Raw genomic sequence first — 25090 nt, forward strand, 5'->3', positions numbered from 1 at the left:
GGACTCTCGTTGCAGCTCTCAGCATCCACCATGAATGTCAAGGTGGCCCTCGTGTTCCTGGCACTGTCCCTCATCACCATCTTTGCCCTGACCTATGTATTGCTGACCAGCCACGGGGGCTCCAGCCAGCCTCCCCACTGCCCCTCTGTATCCCACAGTGCGCAGCACTGGACACACCCTGGCCAGAGCCAGCTGTTTGCAGACCTGAGCCCAGAGGAGCTGACAGCCGTGGTGAGCTTTCTGACCCAGAAGCTGGGGCCAGGCCTGGTGGATGCAGCCCAGGCCCGCCCCTCGGACAACTGCATCTTCTCAGTGGAGCTGCAACTGCCCCTCAAGGCGGCAGCCCTGGCCCACCTGGACAGGGGGAGCCCCCCACCTGCCCGGGAGGCCCTGGCCATCGTGTTCTTTGGTGGACAACCCCAGCCCAATGTGAGTGAGCTGGTGGTGGGACCACTGCCCCACCCCTCCTACCTTCGGGATGTGACTGTGGAGCGTCACGGGGGCCCCCTGCCCTATCACCGGCGCCCCGCGCTGAGAACTGAGTATGCTCAGATGTGGAAGCATTTGAAAGAGGTGGAGCTACCCAAGGCACCAGTCTTCCTTGCTTCAGTCTTCAACTACAATGGCTCCACTTTGGCAGCTGTGCAGGCCACTCCTAGGGGCTTGCGCGCAGGGGACCGTACTACCTGGATTGCCCTCCACCATAACATCTCAGGTGTTGGGATTTTCCTTCACCCAGTGGGGCTGGAGCTACTGCTGGACCACAGGGCCCTGGATCCTGCCTACTGGGCTGTCCAGCGGGTCTTCTACCTTGGGCGCTACTACGCAGACTTGGGCCAGTTGGAACGGGAGTTTAAGGCTGGCCGACTGGAAGTGGTTAGAGTTCCTCTGCCCCTGCCAAATGGGGCTTCATCCCTGAGGCCCCGTGTCCCACCAGGTCCTCTTCCCCCTCTTCAATTCTCACCCCAGGGCTCCCTATACAGTGTACAAGGGAACCTGGTGGTGTCTTCCCTCTGGACATTTACCTTTGGCCATGGGGTATTCAGTGGCATGAGGATTTTTGATGTTCGGTTCAAGGGCGAGCGAGTGGCCTATGAAATCAGTGTCCAGGAGTGTCTGTCTGTCTATGGTGCTGATTCACCCAAGACAATGATGACCCGATACTTGGATAGCAGCTACGGACTCGGCAGTCACAGCCGGGGCTTAGTGCGGGGTGTGGACTGCCCCTATCAATCTACAATGGTGGACATCCACGTATTCGTGGGCGAAGGGGCAGTCCAGCTGCTCCCAGGGGCTGTGTGTATATTCGAGGAGGCCCAAGGACTACCCCTTCGAAGGCATTACAATCACCTTCAGAGTCACTTCTACGGTGGCCTGGCCGGCTCAGCTCTTGTAGTCAGGTCTGTGTCAACTGTAGGCAACTATGACTACATTTGGGACTTTGTGTTGTACCCAAACGGGGCGCTCGAAGGGCGGGTCCATGCCACGGGCTTTGTCAACACAGCTTTCCTGAGTGGCGGGGAGGAAAGCCTCCTCTTTGGGAACCGCGTAGGGGAACGAGTGCTGGGCACGGTGCACACGCACGCCTTCCACTTCAAGCTGGATCTGGATGTGGCAGGTGAGTGTCCAGGGAAGGAAGACGTTGGGGTGGAGCGGAGGGAAGAGAGACACCCCGCCCCCCCGCCCCGCCCCAGATCAAGCTGGAAGAGTCTGGAGGGTAGCGATCCAGCTGTGTGATTTGTAGTTTGCTGTGGCAACAGCAGGGGCAGATGGCAGTGTGTTCAGCTGCAGTCAGCATGGACTGACAGCTCACTGGTGGGCGGAGGAGGGGGCTTCCCTGACAAGCTCTGACCATCCAGCCCCTCTGACATGCTGTTATTCTGAAATTAGTTTAGACTTAATGGCTGTGCCTGCCTGCCTTAGCCTTGAATGACAATGGGCAGGGAATTTGCCCTAAAGCTGGGTGGGCTGGGGTTGGGACTCAGTTCTTCCTGATTCCGAAGGTCAGTGGAGGCTGGGAAAGCCGGGAGCTGAGCAGTGGCAGGAGGCAGTCCATCCCACAGAAGTTTTCCGAGTAGAGCTGGTCCGGGGCATGAGAAGGCAGTGTGGACACGAGCTGGGAGTTGCCGCTCCACAGGGGTCCAGACAGCCGAGGGTACGGGATAGTGGTCCTGTCCTCCTAGGACATCCCTGTCTGCACACTGTCACAACGACAAGGAAGGCATGTGGCAGGCTGCTGCTAGGGTACGAGGAGTTCTCAGGTAGGGCTCAGAGCACAAAGAGGACCTGCTGCCATGGACACGTGTTTGTTGGGGGCAGAAAATAACCAGCTTATCAAATCACAGATGATTGGGCCCAGAAAGAGAATGAGAAACCCACCAGACCCTCTCCATTTTACAGTTTGGGAAATTAAGGAGGGTTGGGGGAGACAGGAGAAGAAGGGATTGCCCAACTATAAAGTGCTGCAACAGGGGTGTCACACTCACTTTCACGGGGGCCACATCAGCCTCACAGTTGCCTTCAAAGGGCCAGATGTAATTTTAGGACTGTATAAATGTAACTACTCCTTAACTGTTAAGTGAGAGCTTGGTGCTGCCGCTGGGTAGAAACAAGGTGCCGGGCAGATAAGACAAGGTGGAGGGCTGGACTCGGCCCATGGGCCTTGTGTTTGCCATAACTAAGGATTTTTCTTGTGAAATATTCTCTTGTTCTCTTGGGTATAAAGACATGCCGTTGAGTGTGTATGGTGTGGGGGCGGAGGGGAGGAAGAACTAAGAAAATGGCATGATTGAAATGGCATATTAACAATTCTTTGACATATTTGGAATATGACTATTTTCTAATTTGAAGTTTCTCTTCAGCTTTTTTGATATTAAAGAGCCTTGTCTTAGGAAATAGAATCAAGTAATATGGCTTGGGTCCCTAGTGGGTATAGCACAGGTTGGCACTGTGGGCCAGAGGCTGTGCCAGGCCCCCTCTGCCCAGGATAACCAGCAGAGGCACTGGCTCTAGTCGAGCGCCCCCCGCTCCGTGCCCGCTGCCTTCATATAGGTCATGTGTAAAGGAACTGATCATCCAAACGTGCCAAGTATGTGGCCAAGTGCCGAGTGGGTGGGGTAATGAGTGCAGGTTGCCAGTGCAATGGAGTTCTAAGGAGTTCCCAGACAATTTAAAGATACAAATCTCACTTCTGAAAAAGGTTAAAGTGGTCCCCATCTTGTTGACAAAGGAAGCAAATTCTCAGAGCTGAGAGGAATGTGCAGAGTACTGTGGAAGGGGACTGGGTTTTTCCAGCTAGCTTCTCCAAGACAAATGTCCCTTTCATAGTTTACAAGAATGTAACTAGGCCACCTGTGTGTGCTTTTCCATTTAAAGGGCTCAGCCATAGAAGAGCCTTTATTGTGCCAAGGGTAGAGATTCGGAAAATGAGAATCAAAGAAGCAAACGGTCGGAGGGTAGACCGGTGCTAACAGAACTTTACGTAGTGACGGGAATGTTCTATACGTGCATCGTCCGACATGTTAGCCACTAGCCACGTGTGGCTGTTGAGCACTTGAAATGTAGCCAATGTGATTGAGGAACTGAATTTTTAATTTAAATGCAAGTAGTCACTTGTGACTATCTGGAACTGTATTGGACAGGGCAGGGTCGAAGAAGATGGGCTAGTTCCCAGTCCAGGACCTTCCGGCTCCCAGCACGGAGTATTCTCTGATGAGTTCTGCCACCCTTTGTCAGGCCAGCGCAGTGGACGTCACGGGGGAGATGAACCTGTCTCACCTGGTGTGGACCTCCTCTCCCTCCCCTCGTTCTGGCAGGGCTGAAAAACTGGGTGGTGGCTGAAGATGTGGTGTTTAAACCTGTGGCAGCTCCTTGGAGTCCAGAGCACCAACTGCAGCGTCCACAGCTGACTCGGCAGGTCCTGGAAAGGGAGGACCTGACAGCTTTTCCCTTGGGAAACCCCCTTCCTCGCTACCTTTACCTGGCTGGCAACCAGACTAATGCCTGGGGCCACCGGCGCGGGTACCGAATACAGATCCACAGCCCCCTTGGCATCCACATCCCCCCGGAGAGCGACATGGAGAGGGCGCTCAGCTGGGGGAGGTGAGGAGGGCACTGGGCACAGGGTGGAGGGAAGGACTGGTCCCCTTTCCCATCCGAGCTCTTAGAGGCCCCAACTCACCATCCTTGCTTACCATCTACCCCTGGACCTCCTCTCAGATCTGAGTAGGTATGGGATGGGAGACGATCTTACACACAGTCTGATCCAGAGGACTCCTGGGACAGTAAAGATCCTTGGCATTGTCTGACTCCCCCCCCCCCCCTTTACAACGCTCCTGGTCAGATACCAGCTGGCAGTGACCCGGAGGAAAGAGGAGGAGTCACAGAGCAGCAGCATCTATTACCAGAATGACATCTGGACGCCCACTGTTGCCTTTGCTGACTTCATCGATAATGAGACGCTCTTAGGAGAGGTCGGTGGCTCTGGAGACCGAGGAGAGGGGCTGCTCTGTGGCTGGTGTCTTGGCTGCCCACACGCTGGCAGTAGTTTGGAGGGAATGGTCTATTCCAGTTCTCGGATTCAGGGGCTAAGGAGTCCTCTGACGGCCAACACAGATTAGCCCTGGGGCACTGGCCACCCTACGGCCTCTCACGTGGACCACCACGAAGGCCCGGGGCTGGGAGGGGGTGGAAGACTGTGGCTGAGGGGTGGTTCTCTGGGTCTTGCCTCTAAAGTCCTTCAGCTCCTCCCTCTTCCTTCAGGACCTGGTGGCCTGGGTTACAGCCAGCTTCCTGCACATCCCCCATGCTGAGGACATCCCCAACACAGTCACTGTGGGGAACAAAGTTGGCTTCTTGCTCCGACCCTATAACTTCTTTGATGAGGACCCCTCCATCTTCTCCCCTGGCAGCATCTACTTTGAGAAAGGCCAGGATGCTGGGCTCTGCGATGCCAACCCTGTGGCCTGCACCCCCCGCCTGGCAGCCTGTGTCCCGGCCTTGCCCCCTTTCTCTTACCAAGACTTCTAACCCCAAGGGTGGGGGGGAAGCTGGGGGTAGGGTGGGGGGGATGGTGCTAAAACATACATGTACCTTCCTCTCTCTTTCCAATTTTTGCTCCCCTGACTCCCACCCTCTTAATGTTTCTGAGGAAACAGCTTCTTCCCACACTAAACCCCCATGTATCCTTTCGGTTAATTCATAGTCCTAGGTTTTTTTTTAAATGATGAATTTATACAAATGATATTAAAATATTCAAGCAAAAACTCCACAAGTCATACCACTCAGAAATAGCTAGTATTCACACTTGGTGACCATTATACCAGGTATTTCTTCATCAGGTGCATTGAAATGGAAGAATAGATAGAATTTTGTAAAAACAAATGGTATGTGCAATTTAGAATAAAACATGACGAGATTTTTACTTGAATTTCTTCTGTGTCACTTTTGAATTATCTAGAATTCCCCAGAGAATATTACGGATTCTGGCCAAGGAGTTTGAGAGGAGAGAGGACAAGGGTGACGGGCCAAGGAATGCTGCTTGGGAAACTGAAGGGCTGGGGACGGGTGTCCTTGGAGAGAGAGCAATACTTCCAAGTCACAGGAAAGGGAACATCTGGCCCCGGGAAAGTGGGAGTTAAGGGAAGAAGCAGGGCCGAGGCAGATGAGGGGCTGCAGGACCCGCCCCTTGATGGTAGTACATATTCGTGCTCAGGCTGGTCAGCTACATTATTCTGAAATCCCTCTCCCTTCCCCTACCCTCTCTCTCCCTGGTTCCAACCTTGATCCGGGCAGCAGAGTCCAGTTTGGAGCCTGGAAGACAAAGCCTTGTAAGGTCTGTGGAAATCACTACTGCCCTGTGTCAGGCCCGCCCTCACGCCCTGGCCAGCCCCACCCCCTGGCCTCAGCCTTTCTGGTCTTTCCCACCCTCAGTCTCCTGTGCCTCTGAATACTGGGAACCTAAACCAGAGTCCAGGAGGCCCCAATACAGGAGCCAAGACCGTCTTCTGTGACCTGAGAATACACTTCACTCTGGTTCAATCCTCTGTCCCTCTGTTCACGAGACTATGAACCAGAAGACAACCCTGGTCCTCCTTGCTCTTGCGGTCATCACCATCTTTTCATTGGTGTGTGTCTTGCTGGCTGGCAGGGGAGGAGATGGGGGTGAACCCAGCGTGTCTCCCCTCTGTGCCTCCATATCTCCCAGTGCCCAGCACTGGACACACCCTGGCCAGAGCCAGCTGTTTGCAGACCTGAGCCCAGAGGAGCTGACAGCCGTGGTGAGCTTTCTAACGCAGAAGCTGGGACCAGACCTGGTGGATGCAGCCCAGGCCCGCCCCTCGGACAACTGCATCTTCTCAGTGGAGCTGCAACTGCCCCCCAAGGCGGCAGCCCTGGCCCACCTGGACAGGGGGAGCCCCCCACCTGCCCGGGAGGCCCTGGCCATCGTGTTCTTTGGTGGACAACCCCAGCCCAATGTGAGTGAGCTGGTGGTGGGACCTCTGCCCCACCCCTCCTACCTTCGGGATGTGACTGTGGAGCGTCACGGGGGCCCCCTGCCCTATTACCGGCGCCCTGTGCTGTTCCGAGAGTACCTGGACATAGACCACGTGATCTTCAACAGAGAACTGCCCCAGGTTGCTGGTCTCCTTCATCACTGCTGCTTCTATAAACGCCAAGGAGGGAACCTAGTGACAATGACCACAGCCCCCCGGGGTTTGCAGTCAGGGGAACGAGCTACCTGGTTTGGCCTCTACTACAACATCTCAGGTGCTGGGTTTTACCTGCACCCCGTGGGGTTGGAGCTGCTGGTAGACCACAAGGCCCTGGACCCTGCCCGCTGGACCGTCCAGAAGGTGTTCTTCCAAGGCCGCTACTATAAGAGTCTGGTTCAGCTGGAGGAGCAGTTTGAGGCCGGCCTGGTGAATGTGGTGCTGATCCCGGACAATGGCACAGGTGGGTCCTGGTCCCTGAAGTCCCAGGCGTCCCCAGGTCCGGCTCCCCCTCTGCAGTTCCATCCCCAGGGCCCCCGCTTCAGTGTCCAGGGGAGTCGGGTGTCCTCCTCCTTGTGGACTTTCTTTTTCGGCCTCGGAGCTTTCAGTGGCCCGAGGATCTTTGACATCCGCTTCCAGGGAGAACGGCTCGCTTACGAGATCAGCCTCCAAGAGGCCTTGGCCGTCTATGGTGGAAACTCTCCGGCAGCAATGCTAACCCGCTATATCGACGGCAGCTTTGGCATGGGCAAGTACTCCACACCCCTGACCCGCGGGGTGGACTGCCCCTACCTGGCCACCTACGTGGACTGGCACTTCCTTTTGGAGTCCCAAGCCCCCAAGACAATACAAGATGCCTTTTGTGTGTTTGAGCAGAACCAGGGTCTCCCCCTGAGGCGACACCACTCGGATATGCACTCCCATTATTTTGGGGGCCTCGCAGAGACAGTGCTGGTCATCAGATCTGTGTCCACCTTGCTCAATTATGACTATTTGTGGGATATGGTGTTCCACCCCAGTGGAGCCATAGAAGTCCAATTCCATGCCACTGGCTACATCAGCTCAGCATTCCTCTTTGGTGCTGGCCGAAGCTACGGGAACCAGGTTGGGGAGCACACACTGGGCACCGTCCACACCCACAGCGCCCACTTCAAGGTGGATCTGGATGTAGGAGGTAAGACATCCTGGGGGCGGGGGGAAGTATCCCAGGGGAAAGAGGGGCTCAAGTGTTGTCTGTACTTGTTTTGGATTTATGGTGGTTATGCAGGAAAGGAAGGTGTGAGAACGAGTACGTGGTTTTGGAGTTCATGCTTCCTCTTTGGCTGGGTAGGAGAGAGTTGGATGCTGAATTTTAGTCAGCTCATTGGCTGGTACACAGCTGCGGGTACACAGCCGCCAGGTCCCCTCCACATGACCCCATCAGAAAATCTTGGGAAATGGCGAAGCTCAGGGAGGAGGCAGGATCCGGGCCAGCGGGGTTCCCTTTGCCCTCTTCCCTCTTCTGCACTCACACGGGGCCTCTGTCAGGGAGGCAGCCATTTGTTTTTTAGTTCCTGTCATTCTGTTTGGCCTGCGGCGCTGGCGTTCTGCAGGGTCTGTTTGCATTCTGCCGAGTCCCTGGCACTTTCAGGCCAGTCATGGAACACCCCAGGTTGGACATTTTCCAGGGACATGGACCCTCCTCCTTCCTGACATTCTGTCTCTCTCTGGACTTAAGTGTGAGGGATAAGATGGATACCATAGAGCATTCCGGAGAGTTCCTGGTGGTCACAGAGAGAGCCAAGGAGACATGATCTCTTAGAATCTTTTTACTTTTCTTCCCCACGTTGAGCTGATCACCAGATTTGGGTTTTTATTCTATTCTGCCTCTGAAATAAACTCCTCACTGGCCCCCCTGTCCTGCCCCTATTGGGGCTACTTCCTGCTGCTTCCTGTCTTCCTCCTCCCGGATCTGGGGTCCACTCTTTGCCCCGAGGGACCTTGCAGCCCACGCCAGCGTGCCCCTCATACAGGTCTCCCTTTCCCCATTACCTGTGGGGCCCCATGCACAGAACAGCCCACACAGCTCTTCTCTCCAGAATGCAGCCCCGCCCTGACTGTCGGACTCTTCCCTGAGCGCCGGTTTAGCCACACTCACACCCAGCCCGTCCCTGGACACACTCGCACAGGAGATAGTCAGGCTTCTTTGCTCTTGCTCATGTTTGGCCCTGTCTAGAACACTGGCTCTGCTATGTCATCTCTGCTGGTGACATCCTGTAAGGCCACGCAGAAAGCTTGCCCAGGACGGCCTTTCCATGCCCGCACCTCTATCCCTATAACCTTGAACCTTGCATGTGCCGCTCGCACATTGCAGGCCAGTCGGAGCATTGCCTTCTGCATCTGCTGTGAGAGCAAAAGGGTGAGATCGATGTTTTGTTCATCTGTGTGTTCCCAGGGTCGAGCCCAGCCCCGCCGCTAATGAGATAAATGAGTGAGCAAATGAAATAATAAACAAATGAAATCCTCGATGAAATATTTTACAGGTCAATGGATTTGGCTTAAAGATTGGGGACATTTTGGGGAGAGGGAAAGGAAGTAGGGGGCCCACTCAGTTCTGGACTTCTCTTTAGGCCCCAGTCTAAAGCCAGGTGGGTGATCAGCTCTCCTTCCCAGCCTTTCTCTGTCCTCCTTCTCCCCTCCCCGGCAGGACTGGAGAACTGGGTCTGGGCTGAGGACATGGTCTTTGTCCCCACGGCAGTACCCTGGAGCCCTGAGCACCAGATGCAGAGGCTGCAGGTGACCCGGAAGCTGCTGGAGACAGAGGAGCAGGCTGCCTTCCCCCTGGGAAGTGCCTCCCCTCGCTACCTGTACCTGGCCAGCAACCAAAGCAACAAGTGGGGTCACCCGCGGGGCTACCGCATCCAGATCCGCAGTTTTGCTGGAGAGCCACTGCCCCAGAACAGCTCCATGGAGAGGGCCATCAGCTGGGGCAGGTGAGTGGTGGGGTGTCAGAGAGAGGCTGGGGGATGAGAGCGAGAGCATTGGAGGGGCAATTGGAAACTCAGGTCAAACTGTATGCAAAGTGAGATAGAGCTCCAGAAGGATTTCTTGGTTATCAAAAGGCACAGGCCGTGGGCACTGGGCACGTCCTCCCTTGGGGGACCAAAGCTCAGGGCTGAACACCTTTTTCTACTTTGGATGGGGGAAGGGCCGAGCTGTGGCAGAGGGTGAACAAGAAGCCCTGGCGCTGTGGTGGATGACTCACCAGGGTGGCATCCGAGCCATTGAATAAACGAGATGGGAAACTGAGGTCCACGTGCTCCACCGCAGGATAAGGTTCATGACCTTAGAGGCCTGACCCAGTGCCTCCCTAGGTACCAGCTGGCTGTGACCCAGAGGAAGGAGGAGGAGCCCAGCAGCAGCAGCATCTTTAATCAGAATGACCCTTGGGTCCCCACCGTGGACTTCACTGACTTCATCAACAACGAGACCATTGTTGGAAAGGTCAGCTGATTGGGAGGGCCAGTGAGTGGATTGGGGGCACAAAGATGAGCTCCACCTTATCTTGGGGATCCCTGAAAACCATCTGGTCTCCTCAGGGGCGGAGCTGACTCCTGCCTTCTATGCTTGCATGGATCTGATCATTTCCTCTTGAGGGAATCTTCCCAAGCTGCGAGTTCGTGTGTAGATGCTGGCTAAGGCCCCAGCAGATCCTCAAGACCCTATTGCCCTCTAAGTCTCAGCTTCGTGGAGTGAGTCCTTCTCAGGCCCTAGGACTCAAGGAGGGCTGGAGGTCACCGGGGAAGACCACCTGTCTTGTATCTAAAGCCCATCCCTGGTGTGACCACTAAAGGATCAACTTCTGAATGTTGGCTGTTTCTACCTCCCAAGCCCTGATTTTCCCTCTTCCATCTTCCTTCCCTCAGCTCTAGCTGGAGAATTCTCTGTGAGTTAATGGGGAAGGAGCTGATGTAGCCTGTGGCATCATCGTTCCTCTGGGGGTGGAGAGGCGGATGGAGATGTGATAGGAATGTCAGAGATGGAGAACACAGGCTGGGCCAGAGAGGCAGGTGTTGCTCCCGGTGTGAATGTGAAATTCACTGTGCTTCAGCTTCTGCACCAGTAGGAAAAACATTTAAAGACTTAGGATCCTTTTGAGAAAAGAGGGTCTAACATGGCAAATCCTTACAAACAAGGCTGCTATCGGAGACTGGCGTGTCCTTAGCCGAGTCAGGCCTCACAGTCTTCTTCCTTCTCCCCTGCTAGGACCTGGTGGCCTGGGTGACAGCTGGTTTCCTGCACATCCCACATTCAGAGGACATTCCCAACACGGTGACTGTGGGGAACAATGTGGGCTTCTTCCTCCGACCCTACAACTTCTTTGACCAGGACCCCTCCTTCAATTCTGCCGACTCCATCTACTTCCGGGGGGACCAGGATGCTGGGGACTGTGAGGTCAACACCCTGGCTTGCCTCCCCAAGGCTGCTGGCTGTGTCCCCAACCTCCCTGCCTTCTCTCACGGGGGCTTCTCTCACAACTAGGTGGTCCCTGGGGTGAGGATTGTGTCCAGGGGCCCCAGGGTCAGGGTCTGTGCAACAGTGGGCACTGGGTCGGGCAGACTGGGGCGCTCTTCTCTTTACTCAACCCCTGAGGTTCCTTCCTCCTCCTCCCCTAAGGTCACCTCCTATCATCACCCTCCCTCTCTTCCTCTCTCTGCTGGAAGCATCCTGAGCCAGTGATGCTGGCGGTGGGGGAAAGCAGGAGAGACCCAGCTTTGTTGCCATAGGACCTGCTGGGTGTGTGTCCCAGAGAGGAAAGGAATGGCCAGCCAGGAGCTTGGAGTGATAGCCAAGCTTTTCCCCAAAAGACTCCCTTTTTTCCTTTCTGGCTTTCCCAGATATTTTTAGGCTGTCTCCAGGTCCCTTCTGGCCTCCCCAGTCCCTGCCTTGAGAGATGAAGACGGGTCTCTGCAATGGGGATGGTGTGCAATGACGGAGCTGCAAGGGGCTTCTTGGTCCATCTTTCCTCTTATCCAAGCCCTCCTCCTTCTTTCCCTCTTCCTCTGGGCTACTGCATCCTCTGCATCCTCCTCCCATTCCTACTCTTTCTTATATCCTGGGATTTTCCTCCCCCGCATGCAAATGAGCTAGGGCTTAGTCCCTGGGGAGTCTGGATTGGGGGCGGATATACAAATAGCAAGAGTTTGCAAAAGACAGAAACGTCTCCTTCCCTAGAGGATTGGTTAAGTACATTTTGTTACAGCTTTACAATGTAATATTATGCAGCTATAAATATATTTATATCTTTTTTGTATAATAATAGGAAATAATCTTCCAATGAAAAGGCAAGGTGCAGAAGTATGCGCGATGCACTTTCCATTTGTGGTTTAGGAGAGAGGAAAATATAAATACAGATTTGCTCATAAATGCATTTTCAGAAGACATGGGTAACACTGGTTGCCTCTGGAGAGGGAACTGGGAGGCTGGGGGACGGGTAGGGAGGGGATTTGGCATTGTACGCCCTTTTGTACATTTTGAATTTTGAAACATGTGACTGTATTACCCATTCAAATTACATAATAAATGGGCCTAAACAGGACCTGACTTTTTTTTTAAATGACAAAAACCTTCTCTGGAATCTTCAGTCTCTCCCCGTTTCCCTCAGGACCCAGGTCCCCAGACCACCGTGGCCTTCTGCCCAAGCAGAGAAAGGAGGTGGATTTGCTCTCTGCGTCTGCAACATTTTGGAGGAAGGTTTTCTGGAGTTGAGGGTTGTAGGCTGCTAGGTTAATTCCACAACCAGTTTTCCAGGCCCCCTGACCTCTAACCTGGCCCATCCATCAGTCCTGCCGGAGGTGTGTGGGGGGGGAATTTTCTGTTACACTGGGCAGACCCTGCACCCTCTCCAACTTCCAATGGGCCCCACACCCTGCACCCTGTCCAGTGACTCAGGGTACTTACAGGGCTGACCTGCCTCCCCAAGCCTTTCCGCCTCCAGCACCTCCCAGGTGCCTTGTGTTCGCAGCATTACTCTCAAGCATCCCAGGGCCTGCCAGTCGGGTTCTGGTTGGTGGGGTGAGTAGGAGAGAGTGACTGGGAATGGTCTGGTGGGCACCCTAGGGGCACTGGGTGGAGAGGTGTGGGCAAGCAAGTTTCACTTATAGCTGTGTAGCCAGCAGAAAGTTTCCATCCCGATGAAGAACAGTCCCTTTCTGCCCCTATCACTTCCTCTTTCCAGCTGCATTTTCTCCAAAACCAACCCCTCCCCCAATTTGTTCCCCAACCGTGACCCTGAGTGTTTGTTTGATCTGGAACAGAAGGACAGAGACTTATGTGGGCCGTGAAAGTCCAGGTTCCTGCCTCAGCCCCACCTCCCAAGCCTGGACTGACCCCTGGCCCCTGCCAGCGTCACCTCCACCCCCACTGAGCCTTCTGTGCTTGGTTGGTGGTCTTCAATGTACCCTTCCTGCCTCTTACCCAGAGCACCAGCCAGAGACCAAGGTCCTCCAGACACTGAAAGAGGCATGCTGTACCCAGGTCCTGTTTATTGGCTTAACTTTCTATTTCCCATTCTGCCTTCTGATTCAAGAGCCTGAAGACACAGCCGCCCCCCTCTCCCTCCCCCACCCATCCCCAGATGACCACAGCCCCCCAGGGTTTGCAGTCAGGGGACCGAGCTACCTGGTTTGGCCTCTACTACAACATCTCAGGTGCTGGGTTTTACCTGCACCCCGTGGGGTTGGAGCTGCTGGTAGACCACAAGGCCCTGGACCCTGCCCGCTGGACCGTCCAGAAGGTGTTCTTCCAAGGCCGCTACTATAAGAGTCTGGCTCAGCTGGAGGAGCAGTTTGAGGCCGGCCTGGTGAATGTGGTGCTGATCCCGGACAATGGCACAAGTGGGTCCTGGTCCCTGAAGTCCCAGGCGTCCCCAGGTCCGGCTCCCCCTCTGCAGTTCCATCCCCAGGGCCCCCGCTTCAGTGTCCAGGGGAGTCGGGTGTCCTTCTCCTTGTGGAATTTCTTTTTCGGCCTTGGAGCTTTCAGTGGCCCAGGGATCTTTCACATCTGCTTCCAAGGGGAGAGAGTGGCCTATGAAGTCACTGTCCAGGAGACCTTGACCATCTATGGTGGCAATTCTCCCACTCTGCGAAGCTGGTACACAGATGGTGGCTTTGGCTTGGTCCACTTCTCTTCACCCCTAACCTGTGGGGTGGACTGCCCCTACCTGGCCACCTACGTGGACTGGCACTTCCTTTTGGAGTCCCAAGCCCCCAAGACAATACAAGATGCCTTTTGTGTGTTTGAGCAGAACCAGGGTCTCCCCCTGAGGCGACACCACTCGGATATGCACTCCCATTATTTTGGGGGCCGCGCAGAGACAATCTGTGTCCACCTTGCTCAATTATGACTATTTGTGGGATATGGTGTTCCACCCCAGTGGAGCCATAGAAGTCCAATTCCATGCCACTGGCTACATCAGCTCAGCATTCCTCTTTGGTGCTGCCCGAAGATATGGGAGTTGGGTTCAGGAGTACACACTGGGCACCGCCCACACCCACAGTGCCCACTTCAAGGTGGATCTGGGTGTAGGAGTTAAGGCATCCTGGAGGGGGAAAGTATTCCAGAAGAGGGAGCTGAGAGGTCTCCATGCCTGGCTTTAAAAATTGTCATTGAGACATTAAAAATGTAAAAGTATATGGAGTAAATGTGCAAATCATCCAATTCCTAAGAGATCTTCACCCTTAGCAGATCAGTTATTCCTGCACACTTAAAAACATTCTCTCGTATTTTAAAATATTGCATCTGCATCCGGGCTGGTGTGGCTCAGTTGGTAGGAGTGCCATTCCATAACTGAAGGGTTGTGGATCCGATCCCAGGTCCAGGCACATACGGGAGGCATTTAATCGATGTTTCTCTCTCACATCGATGTTTCTGTCTCTCTCCCGCTCTCTTTTCCTCTCCCTCTTCCTCTCCCCCTTCCTCTCTTTAAAAAAGCAATGAAAAAAAATGTCCTCAGGTGAGGATAAAATTAAAAAATATATATTGCATCTGCAATTATAGAATCTACTACATTGTATACTATGTATAAATGATATATAGTACTTTTATTTTTTCACATGTAATGTCACTCATGCAAGCAACAAATCTCTACCAAATGCATATTTGTGCCAAGCACTGTACTAATGCAATTAACCAAAGAAACAATGTCCCTGACTTCCAGTCAAGATGGCAGCGTAGGCAGACATGGCTCGCCTCTTTGCACAACCACATCAAAATTACACCTAAAATATAGAACAACCATCACTCAGAACAGGTAAAAATCAAGTTGAATGGAAGTCTGACAACTATGGAATTAAAGAAACCATACCCATCCAGATTGATAGGAGTGGTGCAGACGCAGAACTGGCTGGTCCCTCACCCAAGTGTGGTGGATAAAAATTTGGGAGGGATATCCTGGAGCAAGGAGTCCCAGCCCCACACCAGGGCCCCCAGCCCAGGGTGCCAGGGTCAGGAAGATAAGTCCCCACAACTTCTGTCTGCAAAAACCAGCGGTGATTGAGGCAGTGGAAGAAACTTCTGGAGTCCCAAGCAGTTCCTCTTGAAGAACTCACACACAGACTCACCTACTCCCACTCACTCTCTCTGAGTGCCAGCACTAGGGTAGCAGCTTGAAGGGTACCAGTGGTATACAGGGAAAAACTGAAGTGTCTGGCACCAGGGTAAGCAGAAGGCATTGTCCCTTTGCTAAACCCTCCCTCCACAGAGCCGGTAGGCTGGTGCCATATCTGAGACTCCATCGACCTTGGAGATCCCCAGAGACTCTGCTCCACCTAACTTATGGGCCCACCCAAGCTGCTTTTCCATGGGAATGGCTGGTCTTGACTGAAGCTTCACAGCTTCCTAAATCCTATCAAACAAGCAACAGCTGGCTTCAGTGAGCCCCAGGCCCAGCACTAGCAGCACCCAGTCTAGATTCACAGCTTGGCTTCACCTGGGAATCTCCAATCCCAGCACAAGTAGCAGCCATCTCAGATTGCTTTATAACTCAGGCAAGGTGCACCAGGCAAAACACAGGTGAGGGCTGATCTTGGCCTGCACCAGCCTGGAAATCCCCAGGGCCAGTGCACCCAGCAGACAGCTACAGACCACCACCACCCTGCCCCTGCAGAGCTGCTTCTCCATGAAAGGTGGAGGTTGGTGATAAATGGTCACAGCCAATCCTTGCAACTGACTAGCCTGGGTAAATCCCTCCCATTGACCTGCCAAAAGCAACCAAGGCTCAACTACAAGAGAAGGGTGTACTCGGCCCACACAAAGGGTATATATACCTCGAGTACCCTGCTTGGGTGATAGGGGAGGCTGTGGCACTGGACCCTACAGGACACCTACTACATTAGGCCACACTACAAGACACAGAGTCAAAGCAGCTGTACCTAATATATAGAAACAAACACAGGGAGACTGCCAAAATGAGCAGACAAAGAAACATGGCCCAAATGAAAGAACATATCCAAACTCCAGAAAAAGAGCTAAATGAAATGGAGATAAGCAATCTGTCAGATGCAGAGTTCAAAACACTGGTGATAAGGATGCTCAAAGAACTTAGTGAGACTTCAGCAATATAAAAAAGATCTAGTCAGAAACAAAGTATTCACAAATTGAAATAAAGAACAATTTATGGGGAAACAACAGTAGAGTGGATGAAGCTGAGAATCAAATCAATGATTTGGAACATAAGGAACCAAAAAACAACCAATCAGAACAACAAGAAGAAAAAACAATTAAAAAAAAAAAAACGAGGATAGTATAAGAGGATAGTATAAGCTGTGTCTGGGACAACTTCAAGAGCTCCAACATTTACATCATAGGGGTGCCAGAAGGAGAAGAGAAAAAGCAAGAAATTGGAAATGTATCTGAAAAAATAGTGAAAGAAAACTTCCCTCATTTGGTGAAGAAAATAGACATGCAAGACCAGGAAGCACAGAGAGTCCCAAACAAGATGGGTGCAAGCAGGCCCACTCCAAGGCACATCATAATTAAAATACCGAAGGTTAAAGATAAAGAGAATCTTAAAAGCAGCAAGAGAAAAGACATTAGTTACCAGATAGTTGCCAAATAAGAGAGGGGTGCAGGAAAATGGATGAAGAGGTGAGGGGATTAAGAAGTATGAATAGGTAGTTACAGAATAGCTGTGGGGATGTAAAGGACACTATAGGACATGGAGCAGCCAAAGAACCTATACACATGACCCACAGACATGAACAATGGTGTGGGGATTGCCTGAGGGAGTGGGGGGTGCTGGGTGGAGGGGGGCAAAGGGGGAAAAATCAGGACAACTGTAATAGCATGATCAATAAAATATAATTAAAGGAAAAAATGTAAAAAGAAACAACATCCCTGCTCTCAAGAGACTTACATTCTTTTTTTTTTTTTAAGATTTTATTTACTTATTTTTAGAGAGAAGGAAAGGAAGGGAGAAAGAGAGGGAGAGAAACAGCAATGTGTGGTTGCCCTTTCTGGGCCCCCTACTGGGGACCTGGCCCCCAACCCAGGCATGTGCCCTGACTGGGAAGTGAACCGGCAACCCTTTGGTTTGCAGTCCAGCGCTCAATCCACTGAGCCACACCAGCCAGGGCAAAAGGCTTACATTCTAATGGAGGAGAAAACCATAGAGATGACTTTATGTTCTTCTCAGTGCGTCACTTCAGAGAGTGCATGATGTCGGTGCGTCTGTCTTACTATCAGTGATGGTGCCCTCAAGCACTTGATTAAGGTGGTGTCTTCTGGCTTTCTCCACAGTACAAGTTAATATTTTTTTCATTTGCATTAAAAAAAATATCTTGGGGCCTGACTGGTGTGCTGGGCATTGTCCTGCAAAGGGAAAGGTGGCCAGTTCGATTCCCGGTCAGGACACATCCCTGGGTTGTGGTTTAGCCCCTGGTTGGTGCGCATACAAGAGGCAGCCAATAGATGTTTCTCTGTTGCATCAAGGATTCTCTCCCTCTCTATATCCTTCCCTTCTCTCTCTAAAATGAATAAATGAAATCTTCAAAAAAATATCTTGGGGAAATTATTTTGATGTTATGTAAATGCCCCATTTCTTTCCTTCTCAAACTCTTGCCCACTAATAGGTACTAATTTTAGTACCTACTGGTGCATTTTTCCTGCATCGATTATTACTGTGTTATTTCCCGACTGGTCCCTTAAATCTTTCCTGATTCTTCATTCACTTATTAATTGGAATTCTCCATAAGGAGGAGTTACCCCTCCTTTTTCACCTATTTATACACATGATCATATGACTTGGATGTATATTTTGTTCCAAGGGTCGTAACCCAGTCCTCCCAGTACTATCATTTGTGTTGTTTCTTAAATTGTCCCAGGGGTTGGTTCCTACGTCCTTCTGACATACCGCCGTTCCTTCTTGAGCGTTTATTTTATTTTATTGACTGGCACCACAAGATGTTCCGATTTCATCTTGTTTTTTCCCTGCTCTAGCCCTGGAATCAATCAGTCACTTCTACAAGGAACTCTCGTTCCTTTTATTGCAGAACAGCATTCAGAAACGAAGATCTGGGGCCCAGGTGAGCTCGCTATGACTGGGGTCTCATTGCTTTTAGCCTCTCTCATTGGACTTAGCTGGGAATATATGTTGTGTATTGTAACTGACACACGCAGCTCTTTTATCTCTGCATCTAAGCAATGACGACTCTTTTCCAGTTTAAAAATTTTTTTTCCATGACATTTTACATTCACTATTATCTTGTATTCATTTCACGGGTACAGCCTAGTGGTTAGACAATCATGTACTTTACAAAGTGATCCCCCCAATATTTCCAGTACCTGCCTGCCATATACAAGTTATTACAATATTATTGACTACACTGTATCTTACCTCCCTGTGACTATTTTTTTTTAAAGATTTTATTTATTTATTTTTAGGGAGAAGGAAAGGGAGGGAGAGAGAGGGAGAGAAACATCGATGTGCAAGAGATACATCGATCAGCTTCCTCTTGCGTGCCCCCAACTGGGGACCTGGCCCGCAACCCAAGCATGTGCCCTGACTGGGAATTGAACCAGCGACCCTTGTGTTCACAGACCAGCACTCAAGCCACTGAGCCACGCCAGCTGGGGCCCCTGTGACTATTTTGTACCTGCCAATTTGTACTTCTTAATCCCTTCACCTTTCCCACCCAGTCTCCCCAGCGCCCAACCCCTCTGGCAGTCAGAGCAAGATGACTGCTAACGCGCTGGAACGTGCAGACACAGAGGGGAGAAATACTCGCTGCTGTTGTTATTATTACCTGTGTGTGGATGTACCAGAGAGAACTTGTAGTCTTTAATTGTCACCTACGGGCAAAAACCCTGAGGTGCAGACTGGGGCAGTGAAGTTTTGCTTAATCGGTCTCTTTTCTTCTGGTCTTGGAGAGCATGGAGCAAGTTTTTGCCGTGGCTTGGTTTGCTGCTCTTTGATCTTAGATCATTCATGTTGACTCCTCATATGGGACCTAGTTAGACTCCAACAAATCATTCAAAACTCCAAAATTCAGGGAACAGCCTGCCTCTGGCGCTGCTCTTAACTCCACACCAAACCTCCAGCTACGGGAGCATTGGGCCACAGGCCTGCTGTCCACGCGCAGTGGGGCCACTCTCCGTTGGTCTCCTCTGTGTGCAGATGCGTGGTCAGCAGAGCCAGACTAAGACCCGGGTCCCAGCACTGCCACAGCACTGCCATGTGCCTTCGGTGATAAAGCAGGACGCGTTATTTAAATGCTCTAAGCCTCATTGTCCCATCTGTAAAATGGGGACAACTGTAGTTCCTCCTTCGTAAGGCTCTTACACAAGCAAATCATCCCGACCTGGAGTCTCAGCATGCTGCCTGTGCACAGCGCCTTCAGGTTCAATGAACGTGAGCTACAGCTGCTTCTATTTTCACGATAGGGCAGTTCTGGGGACGCCAGAGGGTGTCAGATGGGAGATGCAGACCCCTTCCTCAGGTCAGAAAGATCTGACTCCCCACATCGCCTGCCAGGCGGCTGCAACCTCGGGTAAACCACCTTTTCTCACAGCCCCTCAGGAAGGTCAGGGAAGGCCCAGTCACAAGGCATCTGAGACTGTTACTTGAGATGACATGAGGGAGGGAGACCCTCCCAAAATCTCTGGATTAGGGAAGAGGGAAGGGAAGTAGGAGGCACGTTCAGTTCTGGGCTTCTCTTTGGGGCTCCCATCTGAAGCCAGGTGGATGATCAGCCTTTCCTCCCACCCTTTCTCTCTCCTTTTCCCCTCCTCCACCCTGTCAGGACTGGAGAACTGGGTCTGGGCTGAGGACATGGTCTTTGTCCCCATGGCAGTACCCTGGAGCCCTGAGCACCAGGTGCAGAGGCTGCAGGTGACCCGGAAGCTGCTGGAGACAGAGGAGCAGGCTGCCTTCCCCCTGGGAAGTGCCTTCCCTCACTACCTGTACCTGGCCAGCAACCAAAGCAACAAGTGGGGTCACCCGCAGGGCTGCCGCATCCGGATCCGCAATTTTGCTGGAGAGCCACTGCCCCAGAACAGCTCCATGGAGAGAGCCTTCAGATGGGACAGATGAGTGGAGGGGTGTCAGAGAGGCCGGGGGCAATGGCTTGTAAGAGGGGCCCTGTGTAACACAGGTTTGGTTCCCCCCTGCTGGGAACCCAGGTTCTCCCCCCTCCTGTGGATGGGCATGCACCTCATACACACACACACACACACACACACACAAATAGTCCTGTGGGCGCAACTTCTAACCATTTAGTATGAGGCCTACTGATTGAATGGATGAATGGAGAGATTCATGCAGAATCAAATACAATAAAATGTTAAAGGTAGAGTCTGTGTTGTGGGTATATGCGTGAGTGTTCACTACACTATTCTTTCAACTTTTCGGTAGGTTTCAAATGTTCACGATAAGGGTTGGAGGAAGAAACAGAGTAAGAGGGGAGCACAGGTGTGAGGGAGTATCCCCTAAAATCCAGGCATTTGAGATAATGAAATTGGCCTAAGATGGGAATCAAGCCTTGTCCATATGTTTGCTCCGGGGCCCAGGCTATGACCTAGATGGGTATACATGCGACATTAGGGTCTGGAGTCTGAACAACAGGCCAGCTGATGTTTGAGATACAGGATGTTGAACGAGTGTGGGAACTCTATGAGAGAGGGAGCTAGAGAGACAGAAAGGGAGAACAGGAAGTGAACAGAGAATGATGAAGAGGCTCACTACCCCGAGACCATTGTACTTATTTTTCCTGTCTGTTCCCTCTTTGGGCAGCTTCAGACGGTAGGATAGGTTGATGACCTTGTGGGTCTAACCCAAATCTCCTGTAGATACCAGCTGGCCGTGACCCAGCAGCAGGAGGAGGAGCCCAGCAGCATCAGCATCTACGATTTGAACGACCCTTGGACGCCCGCTGTGGACTTTACTGACTTCATCAACAACGAGACCGTTGCCAGGCAGGTCAGTTAGGGCGAAACAACGGGAGCAAGGCGAGCCACTTCGCTGTCTCCCAAGCCAGGGTCTGCCAGGGTCTTTAGAACCTGAAGCTTTAAGAAAAGAAGAAATGAAGCTAAGAAACGAAGCTTTACGATTTCACATTTTTCCTGGGTTAGTAAGCTGAATCCTTACAAACGAGGCTACTGTCGGAGGCAGGCGTGTCCTTAGCCGAGTCAGGCCTCACAGTCTTCTTCCTTCTCCCCTGCTAGGACCTGGTGGCCTGGGTGACAGCTGGTTTCCTGCACATCCCACATGCAGAGGATGTTCCCAACACGGTGACTGTGGGGAACAGTATGGGCTTCTTCCTCCGACCCTACAACTTCTTTGACCAGGACCCCTCCGTCGATTCTGCCGACTCCATCTACTTCCAGGGGGACCAGGATGCTGGGGACTGTGAGGTCAACACCCTGGCTTGCCTCCCCAAGGCTGCTGGCTGTGTCCCCAACCTCCCTGCCTTCTTTCACGGAGGCTTCTCTCACAACTAGGTGGTCCCTGGGATGGGGATTGTGTCCAGGGGCCCCAGAGCCAGGGTGTTTGGGAAGGGGCAGCAGTGGGTGGGCTCTGGGCCAGGAAGCCCAGTCTCACCCTAAGATCCTCTCCTCCCGCGCCCCCAAGGTCCTCCCTCCCATCAACCTTCTTTGCATCCCCCTTCTTCCTGGGAGCATCCTGAGCCTGTGATGCGTGACACAGCGGGGACTCAGCTTTGTTGTCCCTAGACCTGCTGCGTTCTATCCCAGATGGGAGAGTAATGGCCAGCCGGAGCTGAAGTGATGGCCAAACTTTAACCCAGAAGACTTGTTTTTTCCCTAACAGTTTTTTTATGTTATTTTTCTACAATGAGATATAATTCGTGTGCCATAAAATTCACCCTCTTAATGTGTATGATATAGTGGCCATTAATTCCAGAACGTTTTCATCACCCCAGCAAGAAATGCCATCCCTGTTGCATCACTTCCTGCTTCCCTCCAACGCCTTCCCAGCTCTAGGCAACCACCATGCTTTCTGTCACCGTGGATCTACCTGCGTTCTGGACTTTTCATATAAACAGATCTATACAACAGGTGGTCTTTCGTGATTGGCTCTTTCAGCATAATGTTTTGGCCGTGCATCCATTACGTAGCGTGAATCGGCGCTTCAGTCCTTGATGGCCGAGTAGTATTCCGTTGCGTGAATGCTGCCATATTTTGTTTGCCCATTCATCAACTGAAGGACATTTGGACTGTTCCCACTTTTTGGTTATTATGGATAATGCCGCTGTGAACATTTTTGTACAAGTTTTCCCGTGGACATATGTTTTCAATTCTCCTGGGTATAAATCTGGGAGTGGAATTTCTAGGTTTTATGTTTAATTTTTTGAGGAACTGCCAGACTGGTTTTTTTTTTTTAAAGATTTTATTTATTTTTAGAGAGAGGAAAAGGGAGGGAGAGACAGGGAGAGAAACATCAGTGTGAAAGATGTTAATTGGTTGCCTCTCGCACCCCCCAACCGGGGACCTGGTCCGCAACCCAGGCCTGTGCCCTGACGGGGAGTCCAACTGGCGACCTTTTGGTTTGCAGGCCGGCGCTCAGTCCGCTCACCCACACCAGCCAGGGCTGCCAGACTGTTTTCCACGGTGACTGCACCATGGTTTTTACTGTGGTTAAAACACACGTAAAATTTACCATCGGGCCAGTTTTAAATGCACAGGTCAGCGGCATCAGGTACATTCAGAACCTTTCTGGCGCCTGCTCAGCTCCTCCTCTGTCCTGGGCCACAAATATGAAGGTGAGGCTTCTAGAGACGAACCGTTTTCTCAAGCCCCAGGGTAGGGCTCCGTCCTGGCCTGTATCCCAGCTCTTAGGAAGGTGCTTCTCTGTCTTCATTCCATGTCATCCTAGCACATTCCTTCTGTGTTCCTCCTTCCTCCTCTTCCTTTTGCTACTTCAGCTTCTACTCCCTGGTCTTCCTTCTGACGTCCCAGGGGAATGCCCCTGCTGCCACGGGTCCCGTAACTCTCCCCCATCCCTCAGTTCCGGGGCCCTCCTCTGTGCCTGGGCTGGGGAAGCCCTGGGCATGCAGGTTGGGCTGTCTTGTGGGAGAGAAAGACAATCCCTGGTTGTCTCCTTGTGGGAGATACTAGTCTCTGGGCAGCTTTCTTCATCTGGCCTCTCACTACCGGAACGAAGATGTTCCTCCTGTCAGCTTGTGGTCTGTCTACACTGCCAAATAATCTTTCAAGTTCCCGCCATTTACATTGACCATGTGGAGTGTGCTTTTGAGAACAGGTAGGATGGTCACATGACAGCAGCAGTTTAGGGAGTTTTGTGGGTGAAATGCTAAGGATCACCTGTTCCCAGGGCCATGGGCAACAGTGGCCTCCATTACTGTACAGCAGTCAGGATAGATGGCCAGAACGTCACTGAATGTAGAATCAAAAAGCCTTGGGAACTCAGCCAAGCAGGCCAGGAGCTGCCTGATTGGGGTGGGCAAGCATATGAGCCAGGAGTGTCCCAGGCACGGCCAGGCAACAGGTTCTGGGACCTCATATCGCTGCTCCTCCTCCTGGGGTGTGGACTTTGGATAAGAACTGAGATATTTTCCAGAAAGGAATGTCGGGCAGGAGTAAGTGGGGAAGAGGTAGGGCTCAAAGAGCAAGTTCTGTCAAGAGCCTCCAGGCCAGAGAAACCCACATAGTACACAGTGTGCACAGCTCCGCTTCCACAGCTCGCCCACTCCCCTCAGTGTCTTTTCTAGAAGGGGGGGCCTTGAATTCAGGAAGAGGGGTCTCCTTTCCCAGCGGGAAACCCAGGCCACTGACCCCGCTGTAGGGGAGGGCAAGGATTGGGCGGACCCTGGGGAGTTCAGGGCACGGAGATCCGGGTCCAACTCAGCTTGCTGCCAGAGGGCAATGCACACTGGGAGCTCAGACTCCGTGGAAGCCCTGCGGGTCCCTCAAGAGCTGCCTGGACGCCAGGCTCCACCAGGTGAGCTGGAAAGAAAGGAAGTTCTGGCAAAGGGATCTTCAGACAAAGACTAAACACCGTGGGAGCCACATTCTTGATTCACGAATAACAGCCCTGACTGGTGTAGCTCAGTGGATTGAGCGCAGGCCTGCGAATTAAAGGGTCGTGGTTCGAATCCCAGTCAGGGCATATGCCTGGGTTGCAGGCCAGGTCCCCAGCAGGGAGCATGAAACACATTGGTGTTTCTGTCCCTCTCTCTCCTTCCCTTCCTCTGTCTCTAAAAATAAATAAATAAACTCTAAAAAAAATGTTAAAGAATAACAGCAGGATCTGGTTACAAGCGCTCAGATGGGAAAGGGTTAAGGCAGAGCTGGTTTGCTGTTGCTGGTCCTTCTTCCCTTTTCGCTTTACCCTCTCAGCCCAAACAAATGTCATGTTTTGACTTTCTCGTTTAAAGAAATTTGGACCACGATGGATGAAAATGCTCCCAAAAGAAACGCTGTGAGGAGCCAAGGACCCCTCTCCTGGCCACCTCTGCTTCTCCAGGTGCAGGGATGGGGAGAGGGGACCTGTGGCCCTCGGCTGCGTGGGGGACTCTGTCTCTGCGGCTCACCTGCTGACCCGTGAGTGTGCTATGGGGCTGCTCCAGTGGGGCCGGAGGGCACAACTGGAGCCGCCCCAAGGGAGTATATGCACGGAGACCCCATTGGAGGGCTCTCCTGGGAACATACCTTTCCAGCCACGAGAGAAGCAACCAGAACCTGAGGAATGCAGCCCAGAGAAAACCAAAGGGTCAGAATAGCAAAGTTTTAGGGGAACCTGGCAAGTGTGAGGAACCTTGGGAATGTCTGCCTTGGGCATACAGATCCCACTGAAGGGGCCTCAAATCCGCCCCCCCCCCATAGTATCAGGATATACTATATGCAAGCTCCCTGGACTGGCCTCTGGATGGGGCCGGCTTCATGTCCCCACTCCAACGCTGGGCCTGTGGCTGATGGTTGACCGTGTGCTCCACTTGGGCTCCACTTGGGCTTCTCCTTGACCTGCGTCCCTGTGCCAGAAGAGGACAGGGGCCCCTCTTTTCTGGAGGATGCTCAAGGAACATGGTGTCTCAGTCTCTCCCACTTCCCCCGTGGAAATGGAGCCAGTATGGTGGAGACGATGCTGG

The 25090-nt window shown here is 52.4% G+C and overlaps 3 protein-coding genes across 7 annotated transcripts; all 3 read left to right on the forward strand.

The window, feature by feature from the left end:
- Positions 1–30: 30 nt before the first annotated feature.
- AOC2 (amine oxidase copper containing 2) lies at positions 31–5428 on the forward strand. Its single transcript, XM_024553534.3, has 4 exons — positions 31–1618; positions 3816–4101; positions 4343–4472; positions 4762–5428. The coding sequence occupies exons 1-4, from the start codon at positions 31–33 to the stop codon at positions 5026–5028; spliced, it is 2271 nt and encodes a 756-aa protein (XP_024409302.2). The 3' UTR covers positions 5029–5428.
- A 142-nt stretch (positions 5429–5570) lies between these two features.
- AOC3 (amine oxidase copper containing 3) lies at positions 5571–12068 on the forward strand. 5 transcript variants are annotated; one of them, XM_045189964.3, is made up of 5 exons: positions 6399–6476; positions 6623–7665; positions 9178–9463; positions 9845–9974; positions 10737–12062. In XM_045189964.3, exons 2-5 carry the CDS (start codon positions 6696–6698, stop codon positions 11010–11012), a joined length of 1662 nt encoding a protein of 553 aa, XP_045045899.2. In that variant the 5' UTR covers positions 6399–6476; positions 6623–6695; the 3' UTR covers positions 11013–12062. The 5 variants fall into 5 exon arrangements, with proteins under 5 accessions (XP_045045898.2, XP_024409314.2, XP_045045899.2 ...); XM_024553547.4 differs by lacking the exon at positions 6399–6476 and having other exon boundaries at positions 6816–6954; positions 7131–7665; XM_024553548.4 differs by lacking the exon at positions 6399–6476 and having other exon boundaries at positions 7131–7239; positions 7368–7665.
- A 1039-nt stretch (positions 12069–13107) lies between these two features.
- On the forward strand, positions 13108–21464 carry LOC112298761 (amine oxidase [copper-containing] 3-like). The gene is given in 6 exon segments (XM_053910874.1): positions 13108–13847; positions 13849–14051; positions 14869–14877; positions 19769–20066; positions 20814–20943; positions 21189–21464. Coding segments are annotated over 6 exon segments (1656 nt in total).
- The last annotated feature ends 3626 nt before the right edge of the window (positions 21465–25090 follow it).

Source organism: Desmodus rotundus, chromosome 9 (genome assembly GCF_022682495.2).
Source record: "Desmodus rotundus isolate HL8 chromosome 9, HLdesRot8A.1, whole genome shotgun sequence".
NCBI lineage: Eukaryota > Metazoa > Chordata > Mammalia > Chiroptera > Phyllostomidae > Desmodus > Desmodus rotundus.